The sequence below is a fragment of the Megachile rotundata genome, chromosome 2 (assembly GCF_050947335.1).
Source record: "Megachile rotundata isolate GNS110a chromosome 2, iyMegRotu1, whole genome shotgun sequence".
In the NCBI taxonomy this organism is placed as follows: Eukaryota; Metazoa; Arthropoda; class Insecta; order Hymenoptera; family Megachilidae; genus Megachile; species Megachile rotundata.
In genome coordinates, this window is record NC_134984.1 from 14074501 (window position 1) to 14100514 (window position 26014).

Consider the following 26014-nt stretch of genomic DNA (forward strand, 5'->3'; position numbering starts at 1 on the left):
TTTTCTTATTTTATAAACGATCTTCCTTTTATTTTTTTTCCATCTAATTTTTCTATTTGCCCATTAATGATTATTAAATAAATTTTAGATACACTATTGCTTCGTGAAATTAATCTTTTTAATTAATATCTGATCATCTATTTTTGACGAAAAAGCTATACTTCTATATTACGTATTATTTAAATATTTTAGAAATGTATATGTGTACAGAAAATAGTTAACAGAGATAAGTTAATAGGGTCTGTATACTCGAACTTGTGCTCCAGAGAAAACACCGAAAGTCGGCTGACGTTTCAATCACATAAATTACATAATATTACATATGAACCACTAAATCATGGCTGACATATAACATTAAATACTTTCAAATAAAAATAGTTATATCCACCATCTAACAACCCCAAAATCTGAACCAAGTAACTTCACCAATATCAAATTTCCTTAAATTCAGACAATTTCCTCTACCGAAAATCTCATATTGCCAATCAAAATTTCGATCGATACAACGTTTTAAAAATCCCAACTTTCCGAGACAAAGCCCGAGGTAGCGGATCGATACGTGTACAGGATATGCGTAAGGGTTGAAGAGTAAAATCTGTGGAAATTGTGACGGCGATATAATAGAGGTTCGGTAAAGTTGGCCCGACAGGAAACGTCATCCGAGTGAAGGACACTTTCTCTGGGGCGGTTTTGAACGTTGAAGGAACTAGTTTTCGAGGCTAGTAGTATGAGTAGTGTGTTTCCGGTTGGCAGGGGAAGCCTCTTCACCTCGCAGACGAGTTCCGTCACGGAAGCAACCAGTGACGAGATCGACATTGATATCGAGGAACCACAAAGGGTCACCACGTAAGTACTTTACTATTATTTTTGGTTATTCTTGGTTTATTTGATAGAAAAGTAAATTGTTTGAGTGCAACAAACTTCTGTGTTCACAAACATAAAGTTTGTGAACTTCTTACAAAGAAGTTACCTCTTAAAAAGATTATCAAAGCAATTAATGATTAGCAAAGTCCCAGATTAATTCTTACCAGACAATTAGTCTGTATCAGAATATTTTACTTGACTCACTGGGACATTTAAAACCTCAGACACATGAAAATATTTCTTATAAAGAAACTACTTAGTTTAACTTGAAAAATTGAAGAAAATTTAAATGTAGATTTAAATATCGCCAAACATCAATTCATAAAAATTCACAAATCTAAATCAGCAAATTTTAAACCTTACAAATTTCCAAATGAGGAAATCTAACTTCACCAAACTTTAAAATAAAAGTTCAAAAAAAATTTAAATATCACCAAACACTTATTCATAAAAATTCACAAATCCACAGATCACCAAACTTCAAACCACAAAAATTCTCAAAATCATGCAATATCTCTGCAACCCCAAAATTTAAAAAATCATGCAATATCTCTGCAACCCCAAAATTTAAAAAATCATGCAATATCGTTGCAACTCCAAAATTTCAAAAATCATGCAATATCGTTGCAACTCCAAAATTCCCAAAATCATGCAATATCTCTGCAACCCCAACATTTAAAAAATCATGCAATATCTCTGCAACCCCAAAATTTCAAAAATCATGCAATATCTCTGCAACTCCAAAATTTCAAAAATCATGCAATATCGTTGCAACTCCAAAATTTCAAAAATCATGCAATATCTTTGCAACCCCAAAATTCCCAAAATCATGCAATATCTCTGCAACCCCAAAATTTCAAAAACCATGCAATATCTCTGTAACCCCAAAATTCCCAAAATCATGCAATATCTCTGCAACCCCAAAATTTCCCCAGCCATCGAAACGAATTTTAAAGATTACCCGTCATGCCCTTACAACCGTATTCTCCGTAATATTATGAAAAATATATCGGAATGATCGTCACCCAAATCGATAAAACGTCTTTGAAACGTCTTGGAAAGCGATCGCGTCGCATTGGCATTTGGGTCCGCGTTCTCGAAATAGAGATTGACGCGTTAGCTCTCCCTGAAAGGGTACTTCTTCGTCTTCTATTTTTTTCCTTTTCCTCTCTCTATTTTTTGTTGTAACCTCGGAAAGCACGGGACGTAAGTGCTTTTTTCAGCGGTGCATTACTCCGTTTCGCGGACGGCCTACATTCTTTGCAGCCCGTACTCGAAGCCCCGGCACAAAGACAGTCGCGGGCAGATTTTCACGCTGCTGTTGTTCGCTCGGTTGCATTCGCGACGCATCCACCTCGCATCGTTTCATACTCGAGCCACGTTTCTGTTTTCCACCTTTAAACGAACCTTGCCAACGCTTTGTCGACGGAACGCGAGATTGTTTGCCGGAGCAACCGATTCTGGCTACCGGTTAGTCGAGCCACTTCAATTTCCCAGTGAATTAACGGACTAAAAAAGTAGCGGCATTCTCGTCGATCTTCTTTCTTTACCGCGGCCAAACAATGCGGCTTAATCATTCCATTTTATGATTTACTTGCGGTCTTCGCGATTATTTACAGTCCACTATGAATTTTTAACATTTCTTTCGTAAAATTTTCTTCAAATTTTAATTATGTAATTTATTAAATACGGGCACTACTGTGTATAACATTATTAATGTTTATATCTTGTACTTCCACCCTTTGCTTTGGTCACAGCTTGTATTAGTATTATTATTATCGTAATTTGAAAATGTATGGGTTTGTATTGGAAGTGGGTTTATAAGCAAATGGAACTTTGATTGAAGTTTTGAAGAAATTTTATTATTGATAAAGTAGAGTTGGTGATTTGTCGTGGAAATGAGTTATGAGTTAATGAAACTTTGATTTCAATGAAATTTTATTATTGACTCGAAGGGTTGGTGCAATGAGAAATGCAGATGTGATATTGCGATCAAATGTTTGTAAAAAAATTCGACGTTTAATTTGCAGTTTATTTATTGCTATTTTTGTCATTATATTTAATATGTATATTAAGACTCTCTTAGTAAAATTAATTTTTGCATCAAGGCTATGTTAATTTGAAATAAATGATCAATTTGCAAATTTGAAGTTTGTGAATTTCTTAATTTGTGAGATTAGAAGTTTCATTGATATATTGATGAATTGATGTATTGATGTATTGATACATTAATACATTGATACATTGATACATTGATGCATTAATATATTGATGTATTGATATTATTTCTGAATTTGTAAATTCCTAAACTTTCTGAATTTTTGAATGATTTAGCCTGAAACCTGCAAATCCTGAAACTTTCCTAAAATAAAAATTTCTAATTCCGCACAACTTTCCCACAGAAAAATTTCATTTTCCACCGAAACTTCTATCACGGTAAAATAACGAAAAGCAAAAACCTTCATTTCACCAATCACAGCACAAAACAGAAATAAAATACGTATACGACGAAAGCATAATGTTTCAAGCAACAGAGGTTCCTTTCACATTTCGAAATAATTCAAATAAAATTCCTTTTTTCGGCAAGCAGCGGTAATTGAACACCGACTGTTATTACCGTGAAAATAATAACAAATAAAAAGAGAGGGGAAATGTATTTCAATTTCATCGTCGGTTAACTTGCATGAAATAAATCATGAAGTAAATGGAATTGGCTGTTGGTTTAACCGAAAACTGGCATATTCAGCGCCGCGTGAAAATCAATCGGTCAGGTAGTCGGTCAACGACGGAAAAGTCTGACCGCGAAGTAAAAAAATATGAAAAATGTTAACTAATAGGGATAGGGTTCTAAATACTGGGAGATGTAAAATCTGAGGAAGAAGGAAGAAACATTATTATTCACAATTATTGATATTAGTTTCGTTGTTTGTTAAAATACAGTAAGAAACAAAATGGCCGTGCGGTCGCCATTATTGTATCGTTGATTTAACACTTGATGATTCTCCTTAATTAAATCTAATAAATTACAGAATAACAAGTTGCACAAAAGTTTTATTTTAATATAAGTAAATGGAAGAAACGTTCATTTCAATTATTTAACGTAAAAATAATATCAGAAGTGGGTTGAAATATGGTAGACATAAAAGCAAGAGGTGGGTTTTCGACCTAACCCCAGAGAGTCAATAATGTTATGGTTGTCTTAAGAAGTACTCTGGAATCAGTTATCGATCGAATCACTACTATTTTTCAGGTTAACCGAGGCACATCGAAATGCCATAAGGGCGATCAGGAAAATCAAGTACTTCGTGGCGAGGAGGAAATTTCAGCAAGCACGAAAACCGTACGACGTGCGCGACGTAATCGAGCAATATAGTCAAGGTCACCTGAATATGATGGTGAGGATTAAGGTGAGTTATTCCATTCTTCTAATAATAATATTAATTTTAGACAAGTTATCTACACGACAAAATTACGTTAATAATCGACACAAAATTCTTAAAATAAATTCGTAAAATAAAGCGAATTAAAAAAATTTAGCAAACTAAATTTTGTCGAAATTAATGAAAATAATGTCCACGAAGGGTCAACCCCTTGCCGTACTGTAACGATTCAGACACGTGACTCACAGTTCAAACGCACAAATTTCACTGGAATTTGAATACATTTCAATTTGAAGTTCGAGTACAATTATAATATGCAAAGTCAAAGATCCCTGAATACAAAACTGACATAATATTTCAACTTCCATTATTTGTTTTAACCTCTTAGGAACGACGAGCCACTATAGTGGCTTCGCGAACATCTCTCTGTACGACGGTCCACTATAGTAGCTTTCGCGAATGTCATCGTAGATCACATAGCGCCATAGTGGCTCACTCTACTGGCTCCACCGTTTCAATCGAATGATCATTTTCATATGTTTCGATTCGCACTTTTTTTGCCCTCACCACGTTTTGTGAGAGTGTTAACAAATCCACAAAAGTACATTACATGTAAATAAAAGGTGACGCCAAGTTTAGGCACCATGGGCTCCTCTTTGCACTGATACACGATATTGGGAACATTTGGAAATGTTTTGTGAATTTTCTAAAAAGTAAATTAACAAGGTTAAAGTATATCTGTGGAAAAAATTATAATTTAGTCATCAAGAATTTTATTCCAATGTACTCTATTCCAATACTGTAGAGAACAGTATTATCCGTCATGTCATTGTGCTGAGATTGTATTTCTGCATCATATACGCCTACCTCAGCGTAACTTATTATTGTAATTTCGAAACCTAAAATTTCACAAATTTTCCCAGATTTCCAAACGCTGCGTCGAATGAAAGTTTCCGGAAGGTATTTTATTTGAAAGAAAACTTGACGGCTTTGAGATGCCTCAAAAGCCCAACAAGTCCCTTTGCTAATATGAATATTAATGTTTACACGTGTACTCGTGCACGTAGAATATCGTGACGAAGCTTGAAGGAGGAAGATCATGCTTGCTGAAATATAAATCGGTAGATAAACTTTCTGTCAGGAAGTTTCAGAGAAAATTACTTTGGAATCGTGTAAGCAGACAGGACGTTCCATTTTCATCTAGTCCTTCTTAAACTTCAATATTTAAACGCTGGAACATGTAGAAAATTGTTCATTTTGTAAATTTGTGCGTGTAGGACCTTGTTAGTTTAAAAGTCTACATATTTCTTATTTTGGGAAATTAGAAAATTTTTAATTTGGGAAATTAGACATTTTTTAATTTGAGAATTTTTAAATACGGTCATTTAGAAATTTATTGATGTAGGAATTTTCAAACTTGAGAATCTGTAGGTTAAGCATTTGAAAATTTTGAAATTTGTGAATCTGGTAATCTATAAAATTAATACAAAAATTCAAAAATTTGAATTGTCCCAAATTTACTCAATAATTTAAAAATAAATATATTCCAACCTCCCTCAACCCCAAAATTTGCTCCCCATCAACAGTCCTTAATCCAAAAAAAAAATGTTACCAACTGAACATCCACAAGATTTATCATAAATTGCCAATATTCTAATTGGCTTATTTCGCTCGTCGCACTATATCACCGTCGAAATCTTTCAATTATCCGAACGAACCCCCGCTTGGCGTCGAGCGTTTAACACCGCGCGATAAGGGGTGATTTCGCGTTACGGGGTGAAACAATAGCAAGCGTTGTATCGCGTATCGTTTCCCATCAGAGTGGCTGCAGATTGCGGGTCGACAATTATTACGTTGTTGCCAATCGGCCAGCGAATAAAGCCAATGTCAGCTGCTCGGACAATGGAATTGTCAATGGACAGAATTGCCGAGGTTGGGTTAGTTTGATCGGCTGTCGACATAATAGCGTGCCAATCGGTCGCGTATCGAACATCCTGCGTTTCGATGCACTTTCGTGTCTCGACGCCGCCTGTCTGTTGAGTCAAATGGTCAACGGGTGTGAACCACTTGTTTCATACTGGGTATACTAACTTTGGTATATAGGGTGTCTCGTTGTGAACATATCTTGAACATTTTTGTAATAGTTTGATATTGATGCGTAATATGTTTGAAATAGAAAAAGACAATTTGTTGATGAATAATAAAGTTGAAATGGAAAAAGACATTTTGCTGATGAATAACATGTTTGAAATAGAAAAAGACAATTTACTAATGAATAATAAATTTCAAATAGAAAAAAACAATTCAATAATCAATAATAAATTTGAAGTGGAAAAAGACAATTTACTAATGAATAATAAATTTCAAATAGAAAAAAACAATTCAATAATCAATAATAAATTTAAAATAGAAAAAAACAATTCAATAATCAATAATAAATTTGAAGTGGAAAAAGACAATTTACTAATGAACAATAAATTTGAAATGAAAAAAGACAATTTACTAACGAATAATAAATTTGAAATAGACAAAAACAATTCAGTAATCAATAATAAATTTAAAATGGAAAATGACATCTTACTAATAAATAATAAATTTGAAGTGGAAAAAGACAATTTAACTAATGAATAATAAATTTGAAATGGAAAAAGAAAATTTACTAACAAATAAATTTGAAATAGAAAAAAAATAATTTACTAATGAATAACAAGTTTGAAATACAAAAGAACAATTTACTAATGAATAATAAATTTGAAATAGAAAAAAGATAATTTGCTAACAAATAATAACTTTGAAATAGGAAAAGACACTTTACCAATAAGTAATAAATTTCAACTGCAAAAAAGACAGTTCACTAAAAAATAATAAATTTGAACTAAAAATAATAATTCACTGATGAATATGATTGACATAAAAAAAAAATAATTTACTAATAAATAATAAATTTGCACTAATAAAAAACAATTTATTCTTTCACAATAAGTTTGAAATACAAAAATGAATTTTCCTAAAAACAAATAATAAAATCTATCAAATAACTGACATAATTTAATATCCAATATCCGAAATTTGATATTCAAATTGATTTTACACTCTTGTTATACCTTCTCTTTTTACGAATAATGTATCTCTATTATTAAATAATATTTGACATATTGAAATGAACTTCTAAAGTAAATATCACATAAACAACGAAAAATTGTTATTGTTCGTCGCACGTCAGAATATGGTAAACAGCTGTTATTGATATTATTGATTGAATAAATGCACATTTTGTGTATATGAGTAATTGAAAGTAAACTATATCTCACACGTACAATAATCTCATTATACTGTTCATTGTACTGTTCCTCTTTCGAATTAATTAGTAGAAAATTAAACGAAGCCAACGTGATCCATTATCGTGCAGGATTCTATGCTTGTTATTATGAAACAGGATATCTTCAATCTGTCTCAATCTCCATTTTGTTTAAAACTTGATGGAAATTGCGGTTCATTGAGATAATGAACAACGCGATTGTTATTTTGGGTGATTAATTATTATTTTAGGAGCATGAATGATTATTATGATTCCCCAGATTCTCAAATCTCAAAGTTTCATATTTATAAATATTGCAAATTCCTTATTTTTTGAGGTTCATAATTTCAAATATTTGGATTCATAAATTCTTGCATTTTTCACCTAAAAAAGTCCTTAACATAAATTTTTAAATTGTTGAGTTTGCGAATTCTTATGTTCCAAAATCTCCAAGCGTTCAAACTCCCAAATTTTCAATTCTCAAACGCTTAATTTCGAACGTCTAATTTTCAAACGCGCTAAATTTTCAAACGTACCTAAATTCCATAACCTCCAAATTTCTACAACCCCTAATTCCCACATTCTCTAATTCACAAATTTCCAATTCCTACATTTCTAGATCTCTGAGGCCCCAAATCTCCAAGTCTCCGAATTTCCAAATCCACAAATTATCGCAAAAGACATTTTTGTAATAATTAAATCTATCACTTTGTAACTATTAAGTAAATTAACTATCACATTTATTTTACAAACATACTGAATATATTTTATAATATTTCCACCTTAAAGTATGCTTTAGGTTATGTTAGGTTATGTTATAGGTTATGTTGTGAAGTAGGTTAAGTTAGGTTATGTTATATCTTTCAGGTAATATTACAAACAGATTTCTTCAAGCAATAATAATAAATAATTAAACAAGAATAAACTCAGAATGTCAAACAATAAAATAATGAATTAAAAAATCAAGGAATATATTAATAAATATATTATTAATAAATACTATAAATGAAATGTATCGATTCGCACAAAAACGTTTAATTGAATGTAAAATACCATATCACATATTTGTTCACCACCGAAAAATTACCTCTGTCGAACACATATCATACATTACGGTGGAAACACAATTAATCCACTGATAGCAGCCGTTAATTAATCTCGTTAATTAATCGCATTTCGCAGTAACATGCTTTGATAAACACCGCGGTTTCGATAAACAGTAAACCAACGGCGGTATTGATTCAGACTAATGAATCACCAAATTTATGTTATGCTTGCCACGCTTGGAAATGTTTCTAACAATGTTACTGGTGGCCGATGAAATTTATGTAACGTGTGATTGAGTAACTAATAGCGGGTTGATTTTATAATTAATGACGGTATTTGGGTCACTAATGAACAATCATCGTTATAACTGTTCTCGGTAATTTCTGGTATTTTGATTAGAAAATGATTGGGAATTTGGAGATTTGGGGGTTTGGGAATTTGGGAATTTGGGAGTTTGGGGATTTGGGATTTTGGGAGTTTGGGAATTTGGGAATTTGGGAATTTGGGAATTTGGGAATTTGGAGATTTGGGAGTTTGGGAGTTTGGGAATTTGGGAATTTGGGACTTTGGAAATTTGGGACTTTGGAAATTTGGGAGTTTGGGAATTTGGGAATTTGGGAATTTGGGAATTTGGGAATTTGGGAATTTGGGAATTTGGGAATTTGGGAATTTGGAAGTTTAGGAATTTGGGAGTTTGGGAGTTTAGGAATTTGGGACTTTGGGAATTTGGGAATTTGGGAGTTTGGGAATTTAGGAATTTGGGAGTTTAGGAATTTGGGAGTTTGGGAATTTGGAAGTTTGGGAATTTGGGAATTTGGGAATTTGGGAATTTGGGAGTTTGGGAATTTGGAAATTTGGGAGTTTGGGAATTTTGGAATTTGGAACTTTGGAAATTTGAGAATTTGGGAATTTGGGAATATAGGGATCTGGAAATCTAGTAATTAGGGCATTTAGGAATTTGGGAATCTAGGGATTTGGAAATCTAGGGAATCTAGAAATTTGGAAGTGTTGGAATTTGAGAATCTAGGGATTTGGGAATTTGGAAATTTTGGAATTTGAGAATTTGGGAATCTAGTAATTAGGGCATTTGGGAATTTGAGAATGTAAGAATTTGACAATTTGGAAATTTGGAAATTTGGAAATTTGGAAATTTGGAAATTTGGAAATTTGGAAATTTGGAAATTTGGAAATTTGGAAATTTGGGAATTTTGGAATTAGGAAATTTGGAGATTTGGAGTTTCAAAAATTTGAGAATCTAAGAATTTGAAAATTTACTATTTTTTCTAGGGTGGAATCCGTAAAATAACCCTAAACTTCGAGTAACCAATATATACATACACATAGTAATTCACAAACATATACACATACATATAATTTATAATTTAGAATAACTTTTGTTTGTATTTATAATTACACTTACTTTGTTGGAACTCGAAAATTGTACCATACATAGTTCGTTTAATGTAAATGTGGTGTATATTTTGTTTGTTACAGGAACTACAAAGGAGGTTGGATCAGACCCTGGGCAAACCGGGCAGCTATTTAGCAGGAATCGACCGAGCGGGAAACGTGAAGCCAATGACGATAGGCGCGCGATTGTACAGGGTTGAACAACAGGTGAGTTTATTTAAAAGTATTTTACAATATTTTTGACGTGGTTAGATGTTAAATTACATTAGTAATCGACAACTGGAGGTACGAGTAACTCTTGCTATATTGCAGAAATTGTTAAGCGTTCAACAATATAGCGAAGGTGAAAATGTAAAAAATTGATATGTTAGAAATTTTGGGAATTCAGGGGTTAAAAATTTCAGATATTGTAATCATTCTTAAATCCATATCGTTTCTGTCTAAAATAATTTTTGAGATTTCTAAAAAGAGAAATTCCAAAATTGAAAACCTCAAAAATTTGAAGAATCAAAAATTGATTAATTCAAAAATTCATAAATCCATAAACCTGCAAATAAAAATTGCAATAAACAAATCAACTTCAGTTATTTATAACTTCATAAATTCTTAACCTACCAAATTTAAAGTGTAAGTTATAAATATCGAAAACTAGTAAAAGTACCTTCTGCTTTTTAGCAAATTGAATACCACAGTAATTTGATAGAATTGATTACCCTGTGACGTCGCGTGATAATAAACTGCCTCCACTTTTATTCAGTGTAACGATGTTTCGGGTGCTCGTTTGCTAACATTTTTTTTCAAGGGGGAAAACATTCTCCATCACAACCCTCTTTCCCTAGAGGGTTGCAGATGGACGGATCTAATGGAGGATATAATTTTCAATTCACCAGAAGCCTGCGCAGTTTCAGCCTTCTGAAACTCACCCTCCTCTGCCTTCAATTCGATTAGATTAATGCGAACAGCGTCGTTTTAATTGTCATCGTAAGATTTTGCAGATTTAATAAATCGGCCACCATTAAATTAACGTCGTAAATGAAACTTTGCGAAACAGTGATAAATAACTCATTTGCGTTAAACTATTTTGTCATTCAAACTGGACTAATGAAATAGATCAATCATTCGAGATAACACCTAATAATAATAATTATTATTAACTAATAATTTTAAATTTTTTATTTGTAGAAACATATTTTTTATTTTTATTACAAATAGATTTATTTCTTTTTACAAATACAAGATTGGTGGAATATAAAATTTTATTCACGTATTATAGTTATGAATAGTTAGTTTTATTTTGATTTATTTTTTATTTGTGTGAGTTTAGAAAATAAATTTTAATGTCATCCAAAAAATTGTTCCATTGAGAATAAACTTTAACTAGCAATTAAAAGTAATCTTTAATTAAGCAGATAAAGTTTAACTATTATTTAAAAAATCGTTCAATCTCTATTTTTTCAAAAATCAAATCCCAAAGAAACGAGTCTGATTATTAAAAAGAACTTGCATAATAAAACAAAACCAAAACATTCATTTTATGTTCCCAAGAGGGGTTAAAACTTCCTCACTTTGCGTTGAAAATTAAAAAGAAGATGAACGTTGTGTTGCACGGAGATCCATTTTCCGCAAATGAACGTTTTCGGTAGATCAGATAGATTTACAGGCCACAATTTTCGACTTGAATGTTTGTTCGCGAATGAGAAGAGGAAAACTGTTGTTTCCCGGTGAAATACGTTTTCATTCATTTTACGTTTGATCGATCGTTTTGTTTCAGAGGTTGATGAATGAGGTTTAATGTTTCGTGTCGTTACGTTGGCATCGCGGCTCGCGCAGTGAACCTCCATTTTGTAATTATCTGATTGTTTTCCGAGAGTAGAAATGGCGATAGCATCGTCGTTCGCGTTGCTTAACTACTTGCATCAAATTTTCATTTCTTTCGAGACGTGGCAGTGAATTAATTCATTTCTGCTCGCTCGTGATTTCTTGCGATAAAGCGGTAAAGAGGTACGGTGAAGAGGAAGGCGGGCTTATCTAGGGGAAATATGATAATTGAAAGAAATGGGGAGGTACTATTTATTCGTTCTTAGGGATTTTTTAGAATTTATAGGGAATGGGTTAGGGAATCTAGGGAATTAGGAATTTTGAAATTTTGGAATTTGGGAATTTGGGAATTTGGGAATTTGGGAATTTGGGAATTTAGGAATCTAGGGAATTAGGCAATTTTTGAAATTTAGGAATTTAGGATTTTCAAATTTGGGAATTTAAGGAAATTGGCACTTTGGAATTTTGGAATCCAGGGAATTGAGTATTTTGGAATTTTAGAATCCTCGGAATTGAGTATTTTGGAATTTTAGAATCTAGGGAATTGAGTATTTTGGAATTTGGGAATCTAGGGAATTAGGTATTTTGGGATTTTCAAATTTGGGAATTTAGGGAACTTGGCATTTTGGAATTTGAGAATCTAGGGAATTGGACACTTTGGGATTGGGGAATCTAGGGAATTAGGTACATTGAGATTTTCAAATTTGAGAATTTAGGGAATTTGGCATTTTGGAATTTGAGAATCTAGGGAATTGGGCATTTTGGGATTTTCAAATTTGGGAATTTAGGGAATTCAGCATTTGGGAATTTTTTTACTTTGGAAATCTAGGGAATTTAGGACTTGGAAATTTGGAGAACTTGGATTTGGGAAATTTAGAAAATTTGGAATTGGAAAATTTAAGGACTCGAATACTTTGGAATTGAGAAGTCTAAGAACTTCTGAATTTTAGAATTGAAGAATCTAGGGATATCGAAACCTTGAAATTGAGGAATCTAGGGATTTAGAAACTTTGGAATTGAAAATCTAGAGATTTATTAAGCTTTTAATAGTGGAATCTGAGGATTTGAGGACTGGGGATTTATCAATCTAGGAAATTTCAAGTATGGGAATGTGAAAGTCTAGGAATTTCAGCATCTAGAAATTTTGGAATCTAGGGATTTTACAGTGAAGCAACATGAGAATCTAGAGATTTGAGAGTCCAGATAAACGATCTAAATATTCTCAAACCTTGGAATTTGAAATTCAAAAATTCAAAAATTCAAAAATAATTTAATTCCAAAAGGTTAAAAATTTAAAAATTGAATAATTTAAAAATGAACACATTTTTAAAGTATTTTGAACACATTAGATTTTTGCATAAATGTACAATTTTTAATTTACTCCACAATACCTATCAAAGTTCATCCCCACTTTTCATCTCACAGATGAAGATCATACACACACACTATACGTAGTATAGCATGTATAGTACGTACCGTATCCACAAACTCGTCAAAACGACGTCCAACACCGAAACGACACAATAAGTTCGATTCTTACATAGAAACCATTTCTGTCCACAGTTGTCCGTGATGGATAAGAAATTGGACCAGCTGGTGTACGTGCTGAACGCGGTTGCACAAAAGCAACAAATACCCCTGAGGAGTATAGAGGACGACGTGTAACAGAAAGCCCCCGGCGAGCTCGTGCCATCTGTTCCGCGATCACTGGCAATCCCGTGGACTTTGCCTCGTGTTACCATAACCAACCTTGTCCCGGACATGTTCAGCGAGAGCGGTTGAATCGAAACCGTTTTTCGATATCGACTGTTGAAGAGGATTTCACCAAACTAGCTGAAAATCACGCTGCAAAGGAAACAACGATCGCTTCTTGCTTTCTGTTTGGACTCAAAGGTCCTGGCGCAAAAATTACTTTCTTCGTATTTCTGTTTCAAATGCTTTCAAACTGGTGAAGCAGATTTGAGGTTATATTTGGAAGAAACATTTTTACGTTGCTGAAGAAATTTTTGAAATGAAGATTTTTGTGTTGAGGATGGGTTTGAAGGTGAAATGATTTATGATTTTGGACTTGGAAGATTTACAAGTTGATGAAGAAATTTTTGGATTGCTGGGGAATGAAGAGTTGTAGCTTAATGAAGAAATTTTTGGTTTGCTATTGAAATGAAGGTTCAGAAGTTGCTGAAGAAATTGTGGATTTAGACTTGAAACAAAGATTTACGACTTGATGAGGAAATTTTTGGTTTGCAGTTGAAATGAAGAGTTGTAACTTCATGAAGAAATTATGAGTTTGCTATTAAAATCAAGATCCTAAAGTTGCTGAAAAAATTGTGGATTTGGACTTGAAACAAAGATTTACAATTTGGTGAAGAAATTCTTGCTTTGCAGTTGAAACAAAGATTTATAACTTGATGAAGAAATTATATGTTTACTATTAAAATGAAGGTTCAGAAGTTGCTGAAGAAATTGTGGTTTGCACTTGAAACAAAGATTAACAACTTGATGAAGAAATTCTTGAAATGACAATAGCATTGTAGACTGCACCCAGAAAAAGAATGAGAAAGAACAGTTTGAAGAGCATTCAGTCTGAACATTTTCTGAAGATGAAGAAAACGAATGAAAGTTTGAAAAGCTCCTTGAGATGACGGTTTCTTCGGTAAACTTTATAATTCTATGATTGAAGATCTCGAAGTTTCGCTGAAAATTGTATGAATCTGAAAGTAAAGAGTAAGATAGATGGTTCGGTGTCTGGGACAGGCGTCAATTTAATTTGTTCGTTTGGGATGAACCGAAAGATCTTATGGATTAACGGAGAAAGAGTGAACTGAGCAAAATAATTGTAAAAGTGCTTTCATGTCTTTGATTCGTGAGAAGATTGAAGAAAAATTGGTTTTGTTTAATTTGTAAATAAACTTGAGGGAGGTTTTGATTTGACTTGTGAAGAAAATTGAAAAAAAATCATTTAAATTTATTTCATAGTGAGACTTAAAAAAATTCAGCAACATTTGATACATAAACTTGAAGCAACTTTATGAATTTTATTTTATTCATAAACAAAGTGAAGAGACGTCTAAATATTTTCACTTGATTCATAAACAGACTTGAAGAAGATGAATTTTTAAAAGCTTGAAGAAGCATTTTCCTTCAATTACTAGGCAAACTTAAAATAAATTGGTTGATTTCATTGAATCCATGAGCAAACTTCACTTCTTTCATTCGATTGAAAAGACTTCAAGAAAATTTAAAAAAACTGATTTGCTATATTTGACCTTCGAGCAAACAAGGTCCGAGTATTCTAACATCAAAAAATATAATCTTGAAGTATCCTAACCTTCAAAAATTCGATCTTTGGATATTCTAACCTTAAAAATGCAACCTTGAAGTGTTCTAACCTTCAGAAATCCGACCTTCTTGTATTCTAATCAAAAAGTACAACCTTGAGGCATACCAATCTTCAAAAATCCAAACTTCAAATACTCTAACCTCAAAAAATATAATTTTCAAGTGTGTCAACCCTCAAAAATCCGACCTTCAAATATTCTAACCTCAAAAAATATAAGTTTGAAGTGTGTCAGCCTTCAAAAATCCAAACTTCAAATACTCTAACCTCAAGAAATATAATTTTCAAGTGTGTCAACCTTCAAAAATCCGGCCTTCAAATATTCTAACCTCAAAAAATATAAATTTGAAGTGTGTCAACCTTCAAAAAATCCAACCTTCAAATATTCTAACCTCAAAAAATATAAATTTAAAGTGTGTCAACCTTAAAAAATCCAACCTTCAAATACTCTAACCTCAAAAAATATAAATTTGAAGTATCCTAACCTTCAAAAATCCGAACTAATTAACCTTAAAAAATCAAGTGTTGAAACTTCAAGAAATACGACCTCAACCTAACCTAAAAAATCTCCGAAGAAAAAAGAAGTGAATCGTTTCCTTTGTCACTCATCAAAAGAAGCAACTGAAATCCTTTTCCACAACTCGAGAGTGGATGTACTCTGCGAAGGAAAGGCAAGAGGAAAGGCGTGTGAATTGGTACGAAGAAACGTCGCCACTTCGATACTTCCGCTACGTAGGATCCTCGAAAAAAAAAATAACGATCACGCTAAACGCACAGGAACGATTTTCCTCTTCGAACGAAGGACGATCGTTTAATCACCGCGACGAGTAAGAAAACGGTGTCCGAAAGAGACACAGAGATTCTCGTTGTTCTGAACATATCGATAAATGTCGTACGCTTTCCGCGTCTCGAGTATATCGTACCGGAACCTGAAGAAGCTGGACCTGAAGGACGATTGGCTGTAATGGACAATTGTACACGTAGAAACGTTAACCGTAGGTAGATCGTGAATAAAGAATAAAAAAACACACAAGGATTAGAAGCAGTTTCAGAAGAGAAATTAATTAGGACGGTTAAATGTTTGGATGCAAACGTCTTGGGAACATCACTTGGGCCAACTAGGAATTAATAGAGAGGAACAATAAGCAAATAAAATAAATAAACAAAGGAAAATTGACAAAAAAAGAAACTTCCTAGATGAGATATCTCTTATAGGCTTATTATTATACACATACAGATAACTTCTAGTCTCTGCTGGTAATAACGATCAATTATTACGCCTTAATTAATCACGAACTTTGAAACTTTATCGCCTAGTGTCTTTTAAATGCGAGGTGGAGGGTGATGATTGTACAAACGCGGTGTCGAGTTACTTACTATAACTATAACTTGTATCTTTGACGCGATTTTTTCAATTTCTAGCACAAAACGCGACGCTTTGCTCGAGATAACGGGGAACGTATTATGCTTTCGAGGAGCGGTTTACGTGGCGCCATTTTAACTCTTTGCAGACGTCCACCATTTTCTCATTCGCTTTCCTTTTTAATTTCCAACGATTATTTTAATATTTCAATTTTTATTTTCTCACTGACGAAAATTTGTTGATAAAAATTATAGATGCATTATCATAATTTTATTATTTACTTCGGAAATGCTGACCTAATTTACTTCGAAAAATTAACCTAACCTAATTTATTTCGAAAAATTAACCTAACTTAATTTACTTCGAAAATCTTCATTTAAAATGGTTTTTTTAAACCTGAAATTTGTAAAGGTATGAATCTTATTTAAAAAGAGGGAGAATGTAAACTTGTTACACAATATTGTCAAACAATATTTTTGTAATATTTTAACCAAACATAACCTTTTAAAATACTTACATATTTCAAACACATTTCAAAAGGAAATATTTTACTTATTTGATGCAAATCTCCTATATTTTAAATAATCTTTTGAAACATTTTAAATAACCTTGTATTTAAAACAATATAATTTGACAAAATGTTTTAAAATATTATTGAAATATTTTGAATCTCTAACAGAATTTATTATTTAATAAATAAGTAGTTAAAATCGTGTTTTAATAAAAAATAAGAATGTAAAGTTACAAAAATTTTATTAACAGATAAATGCAAAATCCTGTTATATTGAATAAATAAAAGAGTTAAATTCAACTTTGAACTGCAAAGAGTTAAAAAATTCTACCACTCGCATATGACCGAATTTCGACGAGTTCTGAAGAAAGTTTGCGAAATACATGCGTGTATGTGTGTGTATGTGTGCGTATGCGTGCATATGTGTTTTTATCGGTCTTCGATACGAACGTTCGAGTTATTGGTTCCTGGATGTACAGGGTGTTCGTGAAATATTAAAAAAGAAGACAAAATGTTATATACAAAATTTTTATTTGTTTTACAGATTTTTTAACAATATTTAATGATGAAATCTTGTATATGATATTTTTGGAAAAGTACATTGACTTCTTTCGAGTTAAAATGGCAAACGTAATTTATTTTTTAATATATTGCAATTTTGAATTAAACTTTTGATTGTTTTTGAATTCACACTTAAATGAAAATCATAAATATTTCTTCAATTTTATATTTATTGCATTTATGAATATTTTCTATAATTCAAATTTTTATTCTTTTAACAAATGTAAAATTTTACATCTTACGTTCAGACACGTGAAAAAATAAAGCATTGATAATAAATGTTTAAAAATTATAACACAGTGACATATCAAATATTGTACAATAATGAACACCATAAATACAAATGAAAATTATATTTTTATCGTTTATGGTGCATGAAACAGTGAATGTTCCATCCAGAATCGTGAAGGGTTCTTCAAAAATCACATTAAATGTGATTAAACACAAAATAAGTTTTTGGTTTAATACCGAAGATAAATTTGTTTATCACGAACACCCTGCACGCACTCTGAGTTACTCGAAAATCCATGAAATCGTAAAAGAGTCGTAAGTTTGCAATACGGTTACGAACAAGAAGGGAAAGAAACGATGTATATACTTCGAAAAGAAGAAAAAACATGGAAGGAAACAGAGAATCGGTATATATTCTGCATATACATAAATACATATAGGAATTAGGGGTGTGGGAGAACTCTGGAATATCGAAAGTGAACTGATTCGGAAATGTTTTGAGATTGATGGGAGCTTTATAAATACTTAAGCTGCTTTATAATGGAAGAACGTGTGATATAAGAAATTAGTAGCAAATTTCATACTTTTAAATTTAGTTTTATTTTTAAGTGAGAAATTATTAAGTTCGGAGATTTTTGTGTTTCTGAATTCTTGAAGTTGTTGAATTTTCATTGTGGAGATATACAAGTTTTTAAAGTTTAGAACTTTTTAATTTGTAAATTTTCAATTTTTCAAATTTCCAGGTTTCATACATTGAAAATTACAACCTTGAAAAATCATAAATCGAGAAATTGCAATCTTGAAAATTTATAAATTTAACAATCACAGCCTTGAGAATTAGTGATCTAAATATCAGTAAATATTCAAATTAAAAAAAAGTCTCCTTAAAACATATTCCACATATGTTTATTATTACATGAATGAATTACTTGCTTATATTAATAAAAAAATCAATTATATTCTTATTTACGTTCTGAAGTATACATATATATTTATTAAAAACCAACTCAATTTAACTTGAACATTTCTGAACCAGTTTGAAACCGGGATTTCGTGTTCTCGCACATCTCTAATAGAAACATTTATATTTTCTACGTAGGTTATCGAATACGGCACGTAAAAGAACCATAACGTTATCGACACCGTAAAAATCTTGTCGTGCTAACTATTAAAACGATTATCTGCGAGTATGTGAGTGCGTGTATGCGTTTTCCTTCTAATTTCAATAATATTATTCGTTTTTACCATTCGAGCACGATTCAAACATTTTTCATATTGAATTATACATTTTTGCTATGATTTCACATAATTCCAAAAAATATAAAAGGAGTATTGATAAATATCAATTGTGAAGTATCGAACGAATATCGATTGTGGTCCGAGCAAAAATTCCTCGATTTGGCAATCTTTAATTATCTTTGAAATTTTATTAATTACTATTAATAATAACAAAGAGAACAGTGATTTTCTGACAATTGAAGAATTGTTCACATCAAAAGGTAAAAATATTTTGTCACATTTTTTATTTTTAATTGTGCTCTGTTTCAGAGTTTGCAGGGTTAATTTGAAATAAATAATTGACTACTTACTTGAATTAATTTGACAGTACTTAACTACATTTTTAATTAAAAATACAAACATTTTTAGTTAAATTTTTTGTCATTAATTTTATATTATTTTAGAGTTGAGTTAAAATTTTAATTAAAATCAAAGAATAAAATGCAGAGCTCATTAACCTCCCAGATTAATTCGATCATTCGTATATCAATTTCTTATTATCCCACGATTTACAATTTTACTCCGAAATAAATTAGATCCAGAACACTGACTTTATCCTACTGGATTAATTTGATTGAAAAAGAAGCGAAATTGATCGAGTGCTTTCACGCTCTTTAATTTCACAAATTGATTCCATTATTCTGTTTTATTCAGTGGTTCAAAATACATTAAAACCAATAAAAACTTGACCTCAATCTGCTGCAATTCAAAATTGCAATTTTAATCATTTTCATAATCGAGGACCGTTAAATACAATCCACATCTAACTGTTTAAATTTTTATTTTTATAATTTCATGCTGCATTGTTAGCTGTGAACGCAACTGCCTCGAAAATTACGGTCAACCCCTTGCACTATGATTTATTTGACATCAGTTGCTTCAGAACTAATCACAGCAATATTAAAATAGACAAAGAAATGTCAATTTGGTATTATTAACATTATTATACTATACGTCAAATGTTATTATGTCAAATTGGTATTTTTCTATACGTCAATTGTTATTATGTTAATTTGATATTATTGTACATGTAAAATTTTTATTATGTCAATTTGGTATTACTCTATATGCCAAATGTTATTATGTCAATTTTGTATTATTCCATATGTCAAATGTTATTATGTCATTTGGTATTAATCGTTGACTACGCAAATAATTGACAATTAACAAATAATTGCAAAGTTCAAATGTAATTCAAAAATTAATTTTTGAAGCGTGAGTAAAATATATCACAGCTGAAACAAGAACGCGACATGAAAATAGTACAAGGGGTTAATTTCGTGCTCGAACGGTAAAGCGACCCCCGTCGAGTGTTAACAAAAATTGTTCTATTTTCGTGGAATACGAGCTCCCGAAACGTGCGAGTTCTCTTTGTAAAGGATAATTTGCAAAGCATGCGTTGCATTCGTTCTAATATCGACTGTACACTAATATCGAGGGTTAAATCGATCTCTGCGCGGGAAGGACCAGTCTCTTGTTAACTAGGATAAACGTTTACGCTACGGGCGAAATATTGCACTGAAAATATCTATCGTTTAAACTATGCTATTGTTAATCTGTAAATATTGTTAATCTATAATTCTACGTTATAACGAAGGTAGAAGTTTCCTGAGCGAAAACTTTCAGGAGTATTTCCTTCGAATACCGAAATTCTGCATTCCAAAGCGTTTTCGAGACCCCGTTTGCAATTTTCTATACCTCTCCGTTTTTCTTTTCTCTTATTTTTTCGTTTCGTTACCTTGGAACGAACAATGTTTTTTATATTTCGATCGATTGAAATGTTATAGAATTTCAGAGTAAGAGAGAAAATTGAACGCAAAGGGATGGAATTGATGCAGTCTCGAAAACAGGTGTTATTTTTGTTTTCATCGAAATTGTAGGAATTATCGATACTTCGTGAGGATAGGGTGGAGAGGGGCGTTTAGTGGAGAATGTAGCGATTTTGGGGAAAAATTGTTGCTTTAGTTGGTTTTTGGTTGGTCAAGTTTGATGAGATTGAGGATTGTGAAGTTATGAGGTTTTAAATTAGGATGTTTTCGAGGGTGGGAATTTGGGATTTGGAAGTTTGGGAATTTGGGGATTTAGGTTGGGAGACATTTTTGGGGATTTAGGGAAGATGAGAATTTAGGGATAAAGGGAAGTGGGAGTTTGGGAATTGGAGATTAGGAGATTTGGGGTTTTGGGGTTTTTGGGGTTTTGGGATTTTGGGGATTTGGGGTTTTGGGATTTTGGGGTTTTGGGGTTTTGGGGATTTAGGGAATTTAGGGATCTAGGGAATTAGGAACTTGGGAGTTAGGGACTTGGAAATTTGAGGACTTGGGAATTAGGGATTTGGGAATTGGGGATTTGGGAATTGGGAATTGGGGAATTGGGGATTTGGGAATTGGGGATTTGGGAATTGGGGATTTGGGAATTGGGGATTTGGGAATTGGGGATTTGGGAATTGGGGATTTGGGAATTGGGGATTTGGCAATTGGGAATTTGGGAATTGGGGATTTGGGAATTGGGGATTTGGGAATTGGGGATTTAGGAATTGGAGATTTGGACATCTAGGGATATGGGGATCTAGGGATTTGAGGATTTGGTAATCTGAGAATTTGAGGATCTAGGGATTTTTTAGAATCTAGGGAATTGGGATTTGGGAATTTAAGATTTGAAGATTTGGGGGCTTGAAGATCTGAAGATTTGGGGATCTAGAGATATGGGGATTTGGTGATCTGGGGATTTGGTAATCTGAGGATTTGGTGATCTGGGGATTAGGTGGTCTGGGGATTTGGTGATCTGGGGATTTGGAGATTTACAAAACTAGGAATTTATGAATTCAGGGAATTGAGAATTTGGGAATTAGGGATTTGGAAATTTAGGAATTGGGGATCTGGGGATCTAGGGATTTAGGGATCTGGGAATTTAGAAATCTATCTCTTTCCACATTTGAAATTCCAAAAAATTCTAAAACTTGAAATCTTGAAAATTTCAAATTTTGAATAATTTACTGTAAAGAAACATTTACAAAAAATTTCCAAATCTATAAATTAGCGGACTTGGATCAATTTCGACTTTACTATTTTGGTAGCATGAAAATTCTAACCTTGCAAATATTTCTAAACTTTCAAATTCTCTAATTTATCCTCTATTTCAAATTTAATTGAACAACTATGGAAATTGAATAAGGATGAAAATTCCAAATTGAATAACGCTAAAATTTCAATAACCTTGCAAACCAACCAAAAAGTACTAATAGCATCTTTCACCAAAATCGCCATTTTCCCCATAAAATCCCTCCACCCTTTCTTAAAACCATTGATTCTAGTCAGAGTATCAGTCACAAGCGTACCTTAATTTAATTTACTTATTTCATAGTGACTTAGCTTCCTAAAATACAAAATGGTGAACGCTCGCTTCGTAGATAGTGTTATATCGTGAAATTTCGCCATGTCGAGGATGAATACTCTGTAAAAATCGCTCGAGCATGTACGATATAAAAATTCTATGGTGCCTCTCACTCGACTAACTCCACTATAAAGCAACTGATAACTATTGAAGATAGGATCTAGCTTAAGATAGCGTTGTAAATATACATAGCCGATATCGTAGGACTATAAAAATCGTATGATGGCAATACAATGGGGATGGACATTAGGGCGGAACAATATTCAAGGACTAAAATTTTATTGTTCTTTTATGAGTATTTTATCGTTTTTCGCTTTTGCATAACAAAAGTATGTTGTCTTTTTCTGTAGTAACATTCGAAGTGCTGAAATTTGTGCGAGATAAATTTTTTATAGTACCGCAAGTCACTAAACAATTTTTATTTTATGAATTTTTTGCTTTTAAAGGAATTTGTGAAGTAATTTGTTACTTGAGGTTTTAAGTTTGGAGAGTAATTTGTTATTCGCTGTTTTGATTTTGAAGAGTAATTGGTTATTGATTGTTTTATTTTTGAAAAGTAATTTGTTGTTTGTTGTTATGATTTTGAAAATTAATATTGTTATTGATTGTTTTATTTTTGGAAAGCAATTTATTGTTTGTTCTTTTATTTTTGAAAAGTAATTTGTTCTTTGTTGTTTCATTTTTGAAGAATAATTTTTTATTTATTCTTTTATTTTTGAAAAATAATTTGTTCCTTGTCATTTTTTAATTTTGAGGAAAATGGTAATAAATTGTCATTTCGTTCCATTAAGATTAAAAATAATTAAAGCTACCATTTTGTTACACTATAGTGGAAATAATGCAATAACGATAAAAAATGCTGAAATGGTAATAAAAATTACCATCTGATGGTAAAATAATAGTAAAAATGTTAATACTAGTGAAGAGTCACTTTTTATCATTTTTAATTACAGTGAATAAAACTGATAAATAAAAATGGTGAAATAATGAACAATATTTTGTTACCATGTTGTAAAGTAAATGTCAATGGTAAAATTACCATTTTACTACCATTTTGTTTACCAGTAACAAAAACTTACCATTTGGTAAGCGGTAAATAATAGCAGTAAAAAAATGGTAAGAAACTTTGATTAGTAAATGAACAATTTAATAAATTGGTAGAAGTTACCATTGGTAAAATAGTGAATGGTAAAATAAAATAGTAAGAGACGACCATTTTATTACTCTACGATTAAAAAATAGTAAAAATTACCATTTTAAGTACCATGCAATGGTGCGAATGGTAAATAGCGAGGAGAACAAAATGGCGGGAACTACCATTTTATTACCACGATGAGAAATAGTAAGAATACAAACGCCAATGGTAAAGATTTCCATTTTGTTACCATTTTAATCACCATGGAACAATAAATGATTCATCGTGAAAATGATAAATGATCATTTTGTATTATAAAAATGATAAATGTTCATTTCTTATCATAAAAATGATAAATGATCATTTTTAACGATAAAATGATAAATGATCATTTTTAACGATAAAACGATAAATGATCATTTTTAATAATAAAAGAACCGCAAGATCATAAAAAGTTCATTAACAAAAAAAATAAAATTTTAACTCACAATTTTACCATATTCGAAGAACTTTAATTGGCTCAAGTGAATGTGTGGTACTATCTTAAATCAGTATGCGCCCTCCGTTTGCCCTGATGCCCACCCCTCAAACGCAGGCTTCGACTTTACAGAACGAATTCCTCAGTTTTGTAAAACGAAGCCGAAGCTCGAGTGTTCTTTTGTTTCCTTCGTCCACGATGCTGAAACGTTTCTCGTTAAATTACAAGAATTATCATTGTAAACAAATTAATTGATTATAAAATAGTCAATTTCATGATAATTTATAAATTAACGTAACCCTAAATGGGACAATAAATAAACTTGAATAAACAAAAAGAAAACAAAGAAAAATTGAAAAGTAAATTATGTAACATTGATTTTTAACAAATTTTGAGCACAATTTTTTTAAAGTTACACTCGTTTTAAATTATCATATTCTGCTAAAAAATTATTGGAAAATTATATCAGTACATTATGAACAGAAATGTTGTCATTACATCAAAATTATTATCTGCAATTTGTTATATAAACAAATTTTCGTTCAACATATTTGTCGAATGAGTAATTAAATTTTCTTTCAAACTTTTCTTGTTGATATTCATTTTCTTTGAATTTGTAATAAATAATTTGCTGTATTTTGCATAAGAAAATTTAGACGAGAAATGTTTTCGAAGCTCGTGGATTTCCTGTCGCTTATCTCGAACCTTACGAGACGAAAGAACGAGGTTTGATATTATATTAGAAATAAAACTAAACGCCGAATTTGAGAGAATTTGAGTGTTGCTGAACGCTTAATGAAACACCACTCGATTATATTGCTGACCATCAGTAGAGACAATCAAAAACGTATAAAACTCGCATAAATAATCTCTATCATCGATAAATAAACGTTAAGTTTTTTCGTTTCACAATAAATCCCTCTTTTGAATCATGTTTATCAAACTTTTATCTCTTTGTTGCATGAGCTCTTCAATTTTTATTAACAAAATATCAATTCTTGTAAACTTCTATTAAATTCTATTAACTTCTATCTAAAGACTTATCTAAAATTACAAATTAGTATTTATTGCAAATTTAAAATATTTGTAAAATATGCAAAATGTAATTATTCTGAATTCAATTAAATTAAAATTAAAATTTAATTAAAATTGAAGTAAAAATTCAAAATTAACAAGAAATGTTTTCAATAATTTTTAATAAGATACGGATATAATTAATATTATTCAAAATTTACAAAAATTCATGTTCGACGAAATTAAAAAATATTGCAAAATATTTTTATGTTCAAAATACAAATGCAACGAAGGGTTAAATCATTTATTTTTTCTTTTCAGATCGACAAAAAAAAAGGATATAAATGAATCGATTAAAACAACATTTTTTCCTTTTTCTTTTTAACAACTTTTTAATCATGCTTGTTAATGACAAACATGTAAAAACTCACGGATATGTTTAATTTAGTTTGAATTGAGGTTTCGTATAAAATATTGTAGTGTTCACGATCGATGCTCATCAAAATTATAGTGATTTTAAAAAAAAAGGAGAAATAAAAAGTTAAAAAGCGTAAATGGCAAACAAAACTACCAACCACAAAGTTAACTTAATATTCAATAAAAAACAAAAAATTGAATTCCGTCATCAAAGTTTGATTACTCAATTAGCAAACAGATTTTATCAAGTATCAAAACACATATTACAAATTATAAAAAAAAGATTTAATGAATAATTTCGGCATAGAAAATCTGCATTTCCGGAATACACTATGTAAATATACAAAAAATGATATAATATGCTAAATAGTAATTTGCAATTGTTATAAAGCTACATTGTTTAAACGCGTTATCAATACGCATTGATAACGATTGTAAATATACTATCGCATAAACCTTGAAAAGCAAGTAGTGTTCGCGAA

At 31.4% G+C, this 26014-nt stretch overlaps 1 protein-coding gene across 2 annotated transcripts in view; it reads left to right on the plus strand.

The window, feature by feature from the left end:
* KCNQ (KCNQ potassium channel) overlaps nt 1-25035 on the plus strand; it is a 78520-nt gene extending 53485 nt beyond the window's left edge. For both annotated transcript variants that reach the window (XM_076539505.1, XM_076539509.1), the window contains exons 10-13: nt 754-846; nt 4115-4271; nt 10084-10206; nt 13381-25035. In XM_076539505.1, the coding sequence (XP_076395620.1) occupies nt 754-846; nt 4115-4271; nt 10084-10206; nt 13381-13482 (475 nt within the window). In that variant the 3' untranslated portion in view covers nt 13483-25035. The remainder of the gene's footprint in view (nt 1-753; nt 847-4114; nt 4272-10083; nt 10207-13380) is intronic.
* Nucleotides 25036-26014: the final 979 nt, after the last annotated feature.